The sequence below is a fragment of the Rattus norvegicus genome, chromosome 6, assembly GCF_036323735.1.
Source record: "Rattus norvegicus strain BN/NHsdMcwi chromosome 6, GRCr8, whole genome shotgun sequence".
NCBI lineage: Eukaryota > Metazoa > Chordata > Mammalia > Rodentia > Muridae > Rattus > Rattus norvegicus.
In genome coordinates this window covers 133694167-133707102 of record NC_086024.1, presented here as the reverse complement: position 1 = coordinate 133707102, position 12936 = coordinate 133694167, and the positions used below count along the sequence as shown (strand labels likewise).

The 12936-nt window shown below is 52.3% G+C and overlaps 1 protein-coding gene across 7 annotated transcripts in view; it reads right to left on the bottom strand.

Annotated features, from left to right (window-relative positions):
- Positions 1-2948: 2948 nt before the first annotated feature.
- Wdr25 (WD repeat domain 25) overlaps positions 2949-12936 on the bottom strand; it is a 132365-nt gene continuing 122377 nt past the window's right edge. For 5 of the 7 annotated variants that reach the window (XM_006240545.5, XM_039112407.2, XM_006240546.5 and 2 more), the window contains 3 exons: positions 6661-6831; positions 4614-4754; positions 2949-4189 (listed from right to left, as the gene is read on the bottom strand). In XM_006240545.5, the coding sequence (XP_006240607.1) occupies positions 3968-4189; positions 4614-4754; positions 6661-6831 (534 nt within the window). In that variant the 3' untranslated portion in view covers positions 2949-3967. Of the gene's footprint in view, positions 4190-4613; positions 4755-6660; positions 6832-12936 lie in introns of those variants that run through there. The other 2 variants (NM_001135894.1, XM_063262013.1) reach the window with 2 other exon arrangements.

Genomic DNA, 12936 nt, shown 5'->3' with positions numbered 1-12936 from the left:
GGTCAGGAGAGGACCATACTAGCTAGTGAGGGACGAACAGGAGTTTACCAGGTAACTCCAGCAAAGGCCCAGGCAGATGACAGTAGGACATTTTAAAACAGTCAGTGCTCTCTAGTGCCTCTTTGACAGAGAGAACCCTGGAGCCACTAGTTTCAAATGTTCCGTGCCCATACCTGTTGTCATGGGGGACAGTAGCTCCTGGCAGTCCTCACATACACAGATTGCCAGGTGAGCCCTGGTGGGGGCCTCTCATCCACAGACCACCCTCTCTGGAGTCCACTCAGCCTCTGCCTGGTCTACAGCAATGCCCATCCGTGTGCCCAACCCCTACAAACAATCCATACCTGGACCCTAAGACCCCAACGGGGAGTGCATGGCTACACTCCCACTTGTTGGTTATCACCAAAGGTAGGGCTAATTTCCCCTGTATCCAGAGGACTCTAGTCCTTTCCTGGGGTCTTCTAGACAGTTGACAACCTCCTGTATGGAGTCCAGCTGGGTAGGGGGAGTCTAGAGAGCCATCTGGGAGACAGGGATCGAGGACACAGGCTTCAGGGACAGGTGGCCCTAGACTGCTTCTATGCCCTTTGAGGAACCTCCTTAGTTAGACACCATGGGTTGTGGCTACCCTACGGGGGTGGGGGGGACTGCGTGTTAGTACAATGCAGATGGAAGTCACGACCTGACTCGGTGAACAAGCCAGGAATGGGTCCAACCCGTGCCAGCATCTCTAGACTCTAGATGAGGCAGCTTTTCTCCCAGGATCCCTCTGATCTGACGTTGCAGACTGCAGATGTGAAGATGGGGTGGGGTGAGTTCGGCCAGGGAGGGTGGGTGGAGGGAGAACCCACACTCCAGGTTCATCTTTCTCCTGCATTCCAAATTTAGCTTTCCTATTTTTAAATTGCAAATGGTGAACTCGAGACACCTCAGCTAGGATCAAAGTCAATCTTTCTGAATGTTCTTTGGAAGAGGCATTTGAAGAAAGCGGGGAGAACACGGGACACACCTGACCTCCTGCCCAGGAAGAGGGCAAATACAGGAGGCGCAGTGCACCAACCCCTACAGGAAGAAGCCAGACCCTAGGGATGGCACCAGGAAGCAACCATAGTGGGACCGCTAGAAGCTGTGACCTTTCCTCTGGACCCGAGTCGTAGCATGGAAGACTCAGATGGTGCCTGTCTGTCCTGGTAGCACCATCAAAGTGACAACTGAAAGAGCTCTTTCCCCACCCTCACTGTCCCAACAGTCCTACTGTGTAGATAAGAAAGCAAAGGCTTCTCACATGAGAAGCCAATCCCACACCATCAGGAGGCAGGCCTGGAGTCTAATCAGGACTCCATGATCCTGTTGTCCCCGGGACATAGCAGAAGAGGGCTGGATACTGAGGTAGACAAGGAACCCCTCACAGCCACCTGCTAGCCCTCCTGGAAAGACCTGGTGACCAGAGCCAATCAGGAGGGGGACAGTGATAGAAGAACCCCCCACCCCACCGGGAAAGGCGGCAACCCTACATGGCAGCCACAGGTAGAGGAGGAGGGACAACCAGTGTGAGAGGCTGTAGGAGGCTGGACCCCACCTGCTACAGTATTCTAGCTTGTTCGGGCTTGCACTGGGGAGACACTCATGAAGACACTAGGAGAGGCCCTGAGTTCTTTGAGGATCACATCAGTCCTCTGGTTCATGGTGAGAGCTACTGACTGTAGGTCCCCATGTTCCACAGTCCTGTTCTAATATGGCTTGAGACAGACACCAGCTCTCCTAAAGCTCTCCACGAGGTTTGTCAAGTAGGAAGGAAGGAGGTAGCTCCTGCCGGAAGTCTCTACTGAGGTTAAGTCTGGACCATGCTAAGACCCTGAAAACAAGAGGCCGCAGCAGGTGAGGTTCCCACCAGCCCTTGGTCTGCTGCAGCAAAGCCTAGAACAAGACCCGGCCAGGTGCTCAGCCTGAACTGGCTGTTTCACAAGGTAGCCAAGTGACCTGAGTGCCCACTGAACACAGGCCCCATGCTGCTCTTCGGAAGGGGAAACTGAGACACCGAGTAACCACACGGCTTGCCCAAGGTCATATGGTAATGAAGGAAACAGGCAGACTTCAAACCTGTGCCTGGCTGGTCCTAAAGCCTGGGTCCTGACAGAAGTCATTCGTTGGACATTTCTGTACCAGGGACATGTGGGTCATAAAACCCTGCCCAGGCGTTCACTCCATACTGAATGTCATGTAGGACAGCAATGGGTAGAACCCACTGCTTGAGGAAGAAAAAGGCCGTGTCACATCCCTGTGGCTTGCTGGATGAGGGAGAGGGTATGCTTATGAGGAAAGACAGCAGCTTTCCTCGGAGTGATAGGTACAGAAGAGGCGGCCATCAGCCTGGGGAGAAGGGGACCTGGGCTCACCTACTGTGGCAGCAAGGACACAGGAACTTTAGGACAAGCCCCAGCCCAAGGCCCTGCCTTGCTTTCCCTAGGTGGTAGTACCCTCAATGGCTTGGACACTAAAATGAATGTCCTAACACAGTAGCACCCTTGGGCTATACCTGGCCCTCAGACTAAGTATAACCCACACTTCCAGCTCCCAACACATGTTCAGGCTGCTCCCCTGATGGCTTCACAGATGAGTAACTGGGACAGAGAGGGAAGGGGATAGGTCATGTCTGGGACTAGATTGCAGAATGGGGAAAGGTGTGAAGCCACACACCACTCTGCCAAGTCCCAAACCTCCTCCCTTTCCCCCCATCCTCATCCATTCCCCTCCCCCTCCCCCTTCTCCCCTCCTCCCCTTCTCTACATCTTTCAAGTACTGTGATACCCACCCCAACCTGTAAGTGAGCCCCTAGTTACAGCTCTGATAGTGTTTGAGACTCATAGGCCTGCCCTAGGTCCCTGGGGAGCTAGGCGTCCTGTCTTGGTCACCGTTCTATTGCTGTGAAGAGACACCACAGCCATGGCTTTTATTTTAAAAAGCATTTAATTGGGGTTGGTTTACAGTTTCAGAGGTTTGGTCCATTAGTATCATGGCACAGAGTATGGCTGCATGCAGGCAGATGCCAGAGCGATAACTGAGAGCTCTGCACCCTGATCTGAAGCTGAAAAGAGAGAATGGGCCAGGCTTGGGATTCTGAAACCCCCAGAGCCCGCCCCCAGTGACGCACTTCCTTCAACAAAGCCACGCCTCCCAGCCCTTGTAATCCTTTCAGACAGAGCCACTCTCTGAGTGTTCACATAGATGAGCCATGAGGCCCATCCTTATTTAAACCGCCACGCTTCCAGAGCCCGCCCACTCAGTCTCTGTTAGTGCTTCTGAGGTCCTGCTTCTCCTCATCTCCTTCAGGATGGATGCGTCCATCACAACCCACCTGGCAGCGGGCAAGCAGCGGGGAGAGGACCAGACAGGGGTGGGAAGAAACACAGTCTGGTGTCCAATAGGGAGCAAGGGGGTGGGGCTGTGGAGCGGAGAGCTCGGGCAGACACAAGCCCCAGAGCCTCACTGTCAGGGAGGATAACACTGTTAGGACCGGCAGGTGACAGTCCCACCTGCAGTAAGAAGGCAGGAGGACACTATTAATATGTGTTCATTGACAAAATCAGATTAAGAAAATCCACACCAAGCATGGTGGTGCACACCTTTCATCTCAGCACTTAAGAGGCAGAGGCAGGTGGATCCCTGAGTTCAAGGCCAGCCTGTGTTCCAGGACCACTAGGGCTACACAGAGAAACCCTGTCTGGAAAAGCCAGAAACAAAACAAAACAAAACAAACAAACACCCCCATTCAACCAACCAAACCCTATAGAGCACACACTTATTGATTGGGTGTCAGCAGTCACTGGGCAAATGCCTTTACTAACAGTCCTTGCACGCTCAAATGGCTTCTCACCCCCACTTTACAGACAAGTCACTGCAGCTCAGCAGACATGGGGAGCCGCCCAACCTCTGGCCACCCACCCAGGAGCAGGACCTCAGTTGTCAGTTAGTGCCAGATCTTGATGTCTCCTCCCCAGGAGCAGGTGCCGAGGACGGAAGGCAGCACAGGATGGTAGGTGGTGCCAAGGCAGGCCTGTGTGTGCCCTTGTAGTGTGCATGCCCGGCTGGCAGTACGGAAACTGAACATCAACACCCGGCCATCGGCACTGCCTGTCACCAGCAGGTCACCGCATGGGGAGCACTCACAGCCCACCGCATAGCCTTCCACCTGTGGAGAGAGACAGACAGAGAAGGCTACCTGCTGAGCACCGGGTTGGCTTGATAGCTAGTGACCCTGAGGTCAAAAGCTGAGCTCCTGCTGTGTTTGCACAGGGTCTGGCACCACATAGTCCATGACTCCCTAGCCTCTACCAGCTCAGCAAAGCAGGCCTTACCCAGAAATGGAGTACAAAGAGAAATGGCTCACAAGTATAGCCTCCCTGTTCCTATTGCCACCCCCATGACACGTGAACTGGCATGCTCTCCTGCCCTGTGGATGGGCACTAGATGTGTCCTGGGTCTTGAGTGATCCCTTGTCTGCTAGCTCAAGTCATCCTCTTGAGCAGCAGAGTGCCCAGGGGTTCCATGTGCCCTGGCCAGAAGCTTTGGGGCCAATGGTGAACGTTTGACCTCAGTAACAACCATAGAGGTACCTTGTGGCCTTCATAGCGTCGCCGTCTGCTCATCCGATAGGGCCACACGGAGGAGAAGAGAGCCAGGTAGTTGCCATTGGTTTGCGCCAGGAACACAGGCTCCCGGGGATGCAAGGCGAGGCTGGGGCAGGTGTAGCGCTCCTGAGAAAGCAGACCATGGAGAGACATGTTGCCTTGACAAGTCACCACACACTCGGGAGCTTTAAGACAACCCAACTGCTTTATCCTGCTGCTCTGCAGCCTGAGGTAGATCCCAGTGGGCTAACCAGAGTGTCAACATGAGATGTCCCTTCTGCAGGGCACGGAGGGGTCCTCGTCCCTTTACCCCTTTCCACTTTGCAGAGTCATTCATGAGCCTATGGCAAACTATAAAATGTCCTCTGTGTGTGTGTGTGTGTGTGTGTGTGTGTATGTGTGTGTGTGTGTGTGTGTGTGACATATATGGGACATAACCAAAAGGCAGTGACAGCAAGCACAAATGGTGATGGCAGTGATAACCATTACCATGGTTGTGATTAAGATGATAGAGGTGGTGGTGGTGACCAGGGTGATGGTGATATGGTGGAGGTGGTGGTGGTGGTGACCAGGGTGATGGTGATATGGTGGAGGTGGTGGTGGTGGTGACCAGGGTGATGGTGATATGGTGGAGGTGGTGGTGGTGGTGACCAGGGTGATGGTGATATGGTGGAGGTGGTGGTAGTGGTGACCAGGGTGATGGTGATATGGTAGAGGTGGTGGTGGTGACCAGGGTGATGGTGATATGGTAGAGGTGGTGGTGGTGACCAGGGTGATGGTGATATGGTAGAGGTGGTGGTGGTGGTGACCAGGGTGATGGTGATATGGTAGAGGTGGTGGTGGTGACCAGGGTGATGGTGATATGGTAGAGGTGGTGGTGGTGGTGACCAGGGTGATGGTGATATGGTAGAGGTGGTGGTGGTGGTGACCAGGGTGATGGTGATATGGTAGAGGTGGTGGTGGTGACCAGGGTGATGGTGATATGGTAGAGGTGGTGGTGGTGGTGACCAGGGTGATGGTGATATGGTAGAGGTGGTGGTGGTGGTGACCAGGGTGATGGTGATATGGTGGAGGTGGTGGTAGTGGTGACCAGGGTGATGGTGATATGGTAGAGGTGGTAGTGGTGACCAGGGTGATGGTGATATGGTAGAGGTGGTGGTGGTGACCAGGGTGATGGTGATATGGTGGAGGTGGTGGTAGTGGTGACCAGGGTGATGGTGATATGGTAGAGGTGGTGGTGGTGACCAGGGTGATGGTGATATGGTAGAGGTGGTGGTGGTGACCAGGGTGATGGTGATATGGTAGAGGTGGTGGTGGTGGTGACCAGGGTGATGGTGATATGGTAGAGGTGGTGGTGGTGACCAGGGTGATGGTGATATGGTAGAGGTGGTGGTGGTGGTGACCAGGGTGATGGTGATATGGTAGAGGTGGTGGTGGTGACCAGGGTGATGGTGATATGGTGGTGGTAGAGGTGGTGGTGGTGAACAGGATGATGGTAATATGGTGGTAGCAGTGATGACAATGTTGGTAATAGGGGTGGTGGTGGCAGCACTGGTGATCACAGCAATGGTGAGGTTGGTGGCGATGACGGTGCTGGGTTGGTAACAATTCTGCTATCATGGCAGACTCTGTGATGGACACTGTGCCCAATCTTTTTTTTTTTTTTTTTTTTTGGTTCTTTTTTTTTTTCCGGAGCTGGGGACCGAACCCAGGGCCTTGCGCTTCCTAGGTAAGCGCTCTACCACTGAGCTAAATCCCCAGCCCCGTGCCCAATCTTTATATGCATTCTCTTCTCTGGTTCTTAGCACTCCGTGAGTGCTGGCTATTATCAAAGCCATGGATAGCTGGACCAGAAAGGGCAGAGGCTGTCACCGTGTGCAGCAGCCCTGGACCTGACGATCACTATCCTGGCCACAGATACTTCAAATAGATGATCCCCACGTCCCCCAGACAGAAAGGAGCCAGGAGCGCAACCCAGGGCTGCAGGAACATCCCATGGCTGACAAGCAGAAGGCAACCCGGGGCTCCTCACATGGAAGATCTGGTTGGAGATCTTGGCGGCGGTCCGGAAGTCCCAGGCGATAATGGTTCGGTCAGCAGAGTCCCGAGTGGATGCATCGGTACTGCTAAGGAACTCAGAGCCTTCTTGGAGGAAGAGAATGTCCAGGGTCTGCTGGATGGTGGCCTTATAGCCTTTCACCACCTGTAAGAGCGGGCACAAGTCACCATGGTGGACCGGGGGAAGGCGCCCACCCAGGGAGAGCGTTACAGAGTACTCAGGATGGGCGGGGCTAATGAAACTATTCAGGGCTGTACATGCTCTGCACAGCCCCGACACAGATGGTTTCCTGTGACTTTCCGACCTCTTCAGGCCATAGCTTTTGCTCTTGGGAACCAATGAGCTCCCAGATGCAAGCTGACCGGCTGGTTATGCCCGCCCGCCATCTCTGTCTGTAGGTCAGTAGGTCCAAGGAGACGCAGTTGTTTCCTGAGCTGACAGGGCCCTCCACGGTGCTATACAATGAAAGCACATTAGGGAAGAGGCTCCCACCTTGCCCTCAGTACCCGAGGAGTACAGTGCCATCCAGAAACAATGGTGTCATACCTCTGAGAGGGCCTGAACGTGTCACATAGCTCACAGTTACAGAGCCTGGACTACTGTCCCTGGACGAGGAACTATGACACAGAGAACAAGCATTCTTAGGTCTCAGAATGCACTTTACATTAGGGTTTTGTTTTTGATTTCTGGAACTTGCTCTGTAGACCAGGCTGTCCTTGAACTCACAGAGATCCACCTGCCTCTGCCTCCCAAGTACCAGCATCAAAGACCTGTGCCACGACCACCCAGCAGAACGCATTTGATTCTAAAGATGTGCTTCATTTTCTGAGGACCGTCACCAGTATCTCATGGGCTCCTCTCCTGCCTTCAATGTGTCAAGCCCAGAACGAGGCCTCAGAGCACCTCCATTGCAGGAGCTCTCAGATGGCATGATGCCAAATGTAACAGTGAGATGACCACCCACCCGCTGCTGTCTGGAAGGTGGCACAGCCAGGATTCCAGCCAACCACTGGCACTGGCCTCGGGGCTATCAGCTCCCCGGGCGCCACCATGTGGCTACAACAGACACACAGATCTGGGGTCATCCATCCCATCATCACACAGCCAGGTAAGGCTGAGCCTTGCCCATCCCAGTGGCTAACCTTGGGGCTCACAGCTGGGCTATCTGCTGGCCAGTTCCTGCCTCTGATATTACTGGGGACAAACGTGGACAACAAATGACTTGGCCTCTTCACAGGCAGCCTTCTACTGAAGTGACATCAGACCTGACCTCTGCCTCCAAGTCCTGAAGAGGAAAGGCTAGCCCTGCAGAGCCATGAAACAGGACACGGCGACAGTCTGCTCCTCCCAGATGCTTCTGGGATTGTTTCCAGCTACATGAGCTGCCTGCTTTCTTGTGTGTCATCCCCCACACGAGACCAGGATTCGTGGGCACAGGTTCACAGGGAGGCAGGAGAGAGTTCAGCATCCAGGACCCACACTGCTGCTGAGATATACCCAGCTAGGTGTGAACGACAGCAGTACCTAGGACCTGGGCAGGACAGGACATCTCAGTCTCCAACATCTGTCCCCACAAGCTTACACAACAACCAGTGTTCGAGCATAGTGCTGGCCACTGCCGCCTTCGCAGCTTTCTGGTGGGCAGAGGGGTCCTCAAGCAAACTGAGGCCTCCCCTCAGCTCTGGGGGTCTTCACTGCCTCTGTTCACCCCCTAAGCAGTTCAATTGACCACCCCTAAACCCTTCTCCCGTGTTCTTTGGGGCTCTGTGGCCATGTTAAGACACCTTGGCTTGCCCTTCTCTAACTCTCTCCATCAACCGCAGGCCAGGTCACAGGGCGTCAAGAGCTAACTAGGAAGAAGAATGGGGTGGAGAGAGAAGCAGCTCTGGCCACGTCTTACCTCTGCAAGTGGCCTGGACACTTCTCCCTGGTGAATACATGTCAGGGCCTTCCAGGCCATACAGGACAGCAGTTAGTGGGTACGATGTGTGCCCAGGGATACATGTGGCCTTAACAGCGAGTGCTCTGTAGCCTCCTTGGTTTAGGCCAGGGAATGAGGGAGGCACCTGGGTGCTCTCCCTGAGTCAGAACAACAGCCCAGAAAGACATACCCAGGGGCCATCAGCCACCCGTGTCAACTACCTGTACCCTGCACCTTCCAAGTAAACTTTACCAGAACAAAAGGCACACATCATCTCAGAATGGCTACAAATAGCACAGTTCATTAGGGCATCATAAAAGCAAATGGCTGGGAAACACACCGTGCTATGGACGAACTCTGCCAATGAATCGCAGCTGTGGGCAGGAGGCTGGCCGTCTGAGTGCTCCTCACTGAACACGACAGACTTCCCTTCCCACTGTGACATGCCCTGGAGGCCGGTGAGTTTTACGGCAACCTTGATTATTACCCTGGCAGCTGGCACACCCTGCCTCAGGACTGGCGCCAAGGAGGAGAGCCTCCACTGGCAAGGCCTGGCCTTGGGGACAGTAGACGACAGCTTGTGTCATGGCTGGATAACGGAGAGCACCTGTGGACAATCAGTCCGGGCCCCACCGTGCTATTAATGCCGCCGACGGTGATGGCACAGCTTTGCCTCTTGTGGGCCCTGGCTCTCTCGGGCCGAGTGAGCTGCTCCAGAGGTCCATTGCTCCCAGACTGCTCCATTTCCCGGATAGCAGGCATATGGGCTTCTTCAAGTGTAAGAACGTGAGTCTATTCATGACAGCTCTAGAGCACAGCAGTAGGGCTTGTCTCTGAGACAGACAGTCACAGAGCTTTGAGAGTGACCATTAACATGTTTGCAGACATTACAGGAGTAACAAAACTTTAACATTAATAAGACAAGGGGAAACATATAAAAATGAAGACAGCAGGGCTGGATTCCTCTATGGCCAGGCCTTGGACTACTTCCAGCTCCAGCCAGGACAGTGAGGGAGAAGCCAGTCAGGCTGACCAAGTGACAAGGAACTCACACAACTCACTCACAGGCAACAACGGAGCAGATGAGTAGCAGAGGAGTAAAGGGCAGCCATGTGGGAGAGGCGTGCGTAACGGGTATTAGATGCAAAGGTTGCCATCTGCAAGGCTAGCAGCTTCTGAGACAAGACGAGAAAGCCTGAGTTCCTCAGAAGAGGGCGAGAGGGCGCAGCTCATCAACAGGGAAATGGCTTCGACCTTGCTCATAACAAGAGCAATTTAAGCAAACTTAAATGTCATCCCTTGCCTATTAAATGAGCAAACTCCCAGAGTCTGACAGCACCTCTGTTGGGTGGTGTCAGGGGGTTGGACAGCTATAAGCTGCTGGCGGAGATGCACAGACTCAGAGGGGAGGGGCCGGGCAGCCCTGGGCAATGCTACAGAGGGGCTGGCGCTCTGCAACCCACAGCAACCCCACACCCAAAAACGGGTCGTGGAGCTCCGTGGACAGAGTGCCAAGATGTTAGCACGATGTCAAAGACAGTGAAGAACTGGGAACAGCTCAGCATGTGCCACACAGCACAGTGAGGACATGGGTACCGCCATGCCTGTCATGACACCAGGGAGCCTGTCTTGCTAAAGCCAACTCCAGGGCACCACGTTCAGAGCCCTGCTGCAGAGAGGCAGGGAGAAAATGAGCAGAGGGTGACAGAGAGGTGTGTGTGCTGGTGTTTAAATCATTAAGAACGGTCAGGTGTGGTGGCATACACGTTCAAATCTCAGCACTTGGGAGGTCAGGACAAGAGGATCTGAAGTTCACAGTCATCCTTAGTCACAAAGCAGGCAACATTTAAGATCCCGTCTGATAAACACACAATAGAGACCTAAACTCAAAAACAAATAAGGATATTTTAGTGGGAGAGGACGGGAGGGGCAAATGAGGGAGCTGGGGTTACAGTAGAATGTGATTACTCCTCTGGGGGCTGCAGAGGCAGCTTGGTGATTAAGAACACTTACTGCTCTTCCTGAGGCTCTGGGCTCCTTCTCAGCAGCCACACCCTCCTCATTAGCACCTGCGTCAGCTCACGACCTCCTATAACTCCAGCTCTGGGGAATTCCACACCCCCTTCTGGCCTCCCCGGCCCCCTGAACACATGTGACTAGCATGCATACATACATAGACACACATCTAGATAAAAATTCTTTAAAAATAAGACCTCACTTTGTAGATTTCACCCACAAAAAGGATCAATGATAACAGTTTAGGGTTCACGAACCATGTATAGTCACTGAGTCACTGTTGGAATACGTGCGTGTGCGTGTGCGTGTGCGTGTGTGTGTGTGTGTGTGTGTGTGTGCACTCGTGCATATTAGAGTTGATTACAGGCATAAAGCACACGTTTAGCTCAGGGCCATATAAAAACAGGTCATAGGCCAGATGGGGCTTTGTAGGCTCTGGTTACCAACCCTTTCTCTAGACTTATGGACATATTTTATTAAATTAAATTATACCACAAAATTAACTTAAAAAGCAATTTTTAAAATGTGAATGCATAATTAAGCAAATCAAATTAACCAAGTATTGATTTGGTAGGTTAATCGCACAAATAGGATTGCTTTTAAGAGAGTTTAAAGCATGATAATTTAATGCCAGCTCCTTAGTTGAATACATGTTATTAATGGAAAATCAGCAATCTGGTGGTAGTCCTAAGTGGATATACATTGTGAACAATAACAACAACAGCAACAAAAACCTGACAGGAAGGTTAGAGCATTTCCCAGCCATTGCTTGCTAATACTAGAAAGAAAAATGTCCCAGTAAATGCAAATAAAATTCTCCCAGAAAAAAATGTTTAAAATAAACACACAGTGAGAAAGCAAAGCCCACAAGCTTGCATTTGAACCGGAAGTCAGGAGAGATGATGTGTTCTGCCTGGCCGTGAGGTGGGTGGATGGAGTGCTAAGATCAAAGCCAGCCTGATATGCAGACAGGCTCATCCCAGGACATCCACGGCTATGGAGAAACCCCGCCTTAAAGAACCAACCAAACAACACTGCCCAGCTCTGCCCACAGAGAGCAGGGAGGCGCTGGGCGCAACCAGAGAGCTCACTGTGGTCCCTAAACCCAGGGAGGCTCCCCAGAATGGCACTGGTGGCAGCCCAGGATTTTAACAACTGCTGTAACTGTGGCACACATTGGTGGACAGTATGTCACACAGTACTGGTGGCATATGGCACTGCAGAGGAAATCTACTCAGAGCATGGAAATATCTCAGCATGTGCTGGGGGAAAGGGGGAAAGAATTCACGTACAATGTTAGCATGAAATGGGGCCCACCGAGCCCATAAGGGCCCCTCCCACTTGCCTACCATCCAGATGTTACAATAAAAGCTCTAGACCAAACTGGAAAGGCTGAAGAGACACAAAAGGCAGCAGGTGGGCTGGGAAGTCCAATGAACAGCCACAGAGAGATCGGCAGGGAAGGCACAAAGCATACAGTGGTGCTCACTATGGGCAAGCATACTAAGCAAGCTTACTGTTGTGACACAATTACTATTCCAGAGACAAATAAACCCTTAACTGTTTTGTCAATGGACTTCCTGAAGGAGAAAAGAGAAAGGAGGAGGGCACTAGACATGGACCATGGGGGCCACTCACCCAAGCTATAGCCCATGACACAACAGGAGCTGTTCCTGTAATCTGAAGAAGAGAGGGGAAGCAAAAGAAAACAAGGCAGATGGAAACGGTAAATGGCAGGGCCCAATATAACCACATCAATAATCACTTTGTATGTAAATTATTTAAACCACTAACTGAAATCTATCAAGGTGGGTTTATTTTTCACCCTGAAGATCCAGCAAAGCGAGACGCAGTGCCACCACCTGCAGGCCAACTTGCTCAGGAGGCTGGAGGAGGAGGTTGCTTGGATCCAGGAGTCTGAGGCCAGATCCTGTTTCAAAAGTAAATAAATGAAAATAAAAAAAAAGGCTCAAAGGGATCATCCACCAGAAAGCCACTTTAAATGAAACGAAACAGATAGACTGAAAGTGCTTGGTTGAAAGCCACACCATATTAAAGCTAATCAAATGAAAGCCAGAGTGGCTGCGTTAACACTGGGAGAGCCACTATGAATAAGAGGAATATGTAAGAGACGCAGGCGTCAGTTTATCTAGCAAACACAATTCCAGACACATATACCAATAGAGCAGTTTCCGGAGTGTGCAGAGCAAAGACAGCTAGCTCTGCCAGGAGCAGGGGTGGGCCCAATTATGCCTGGGGATCTTTCTGATGGGTAAGACAAACTATGATCACTCTTCATGGTAGGAGACTAC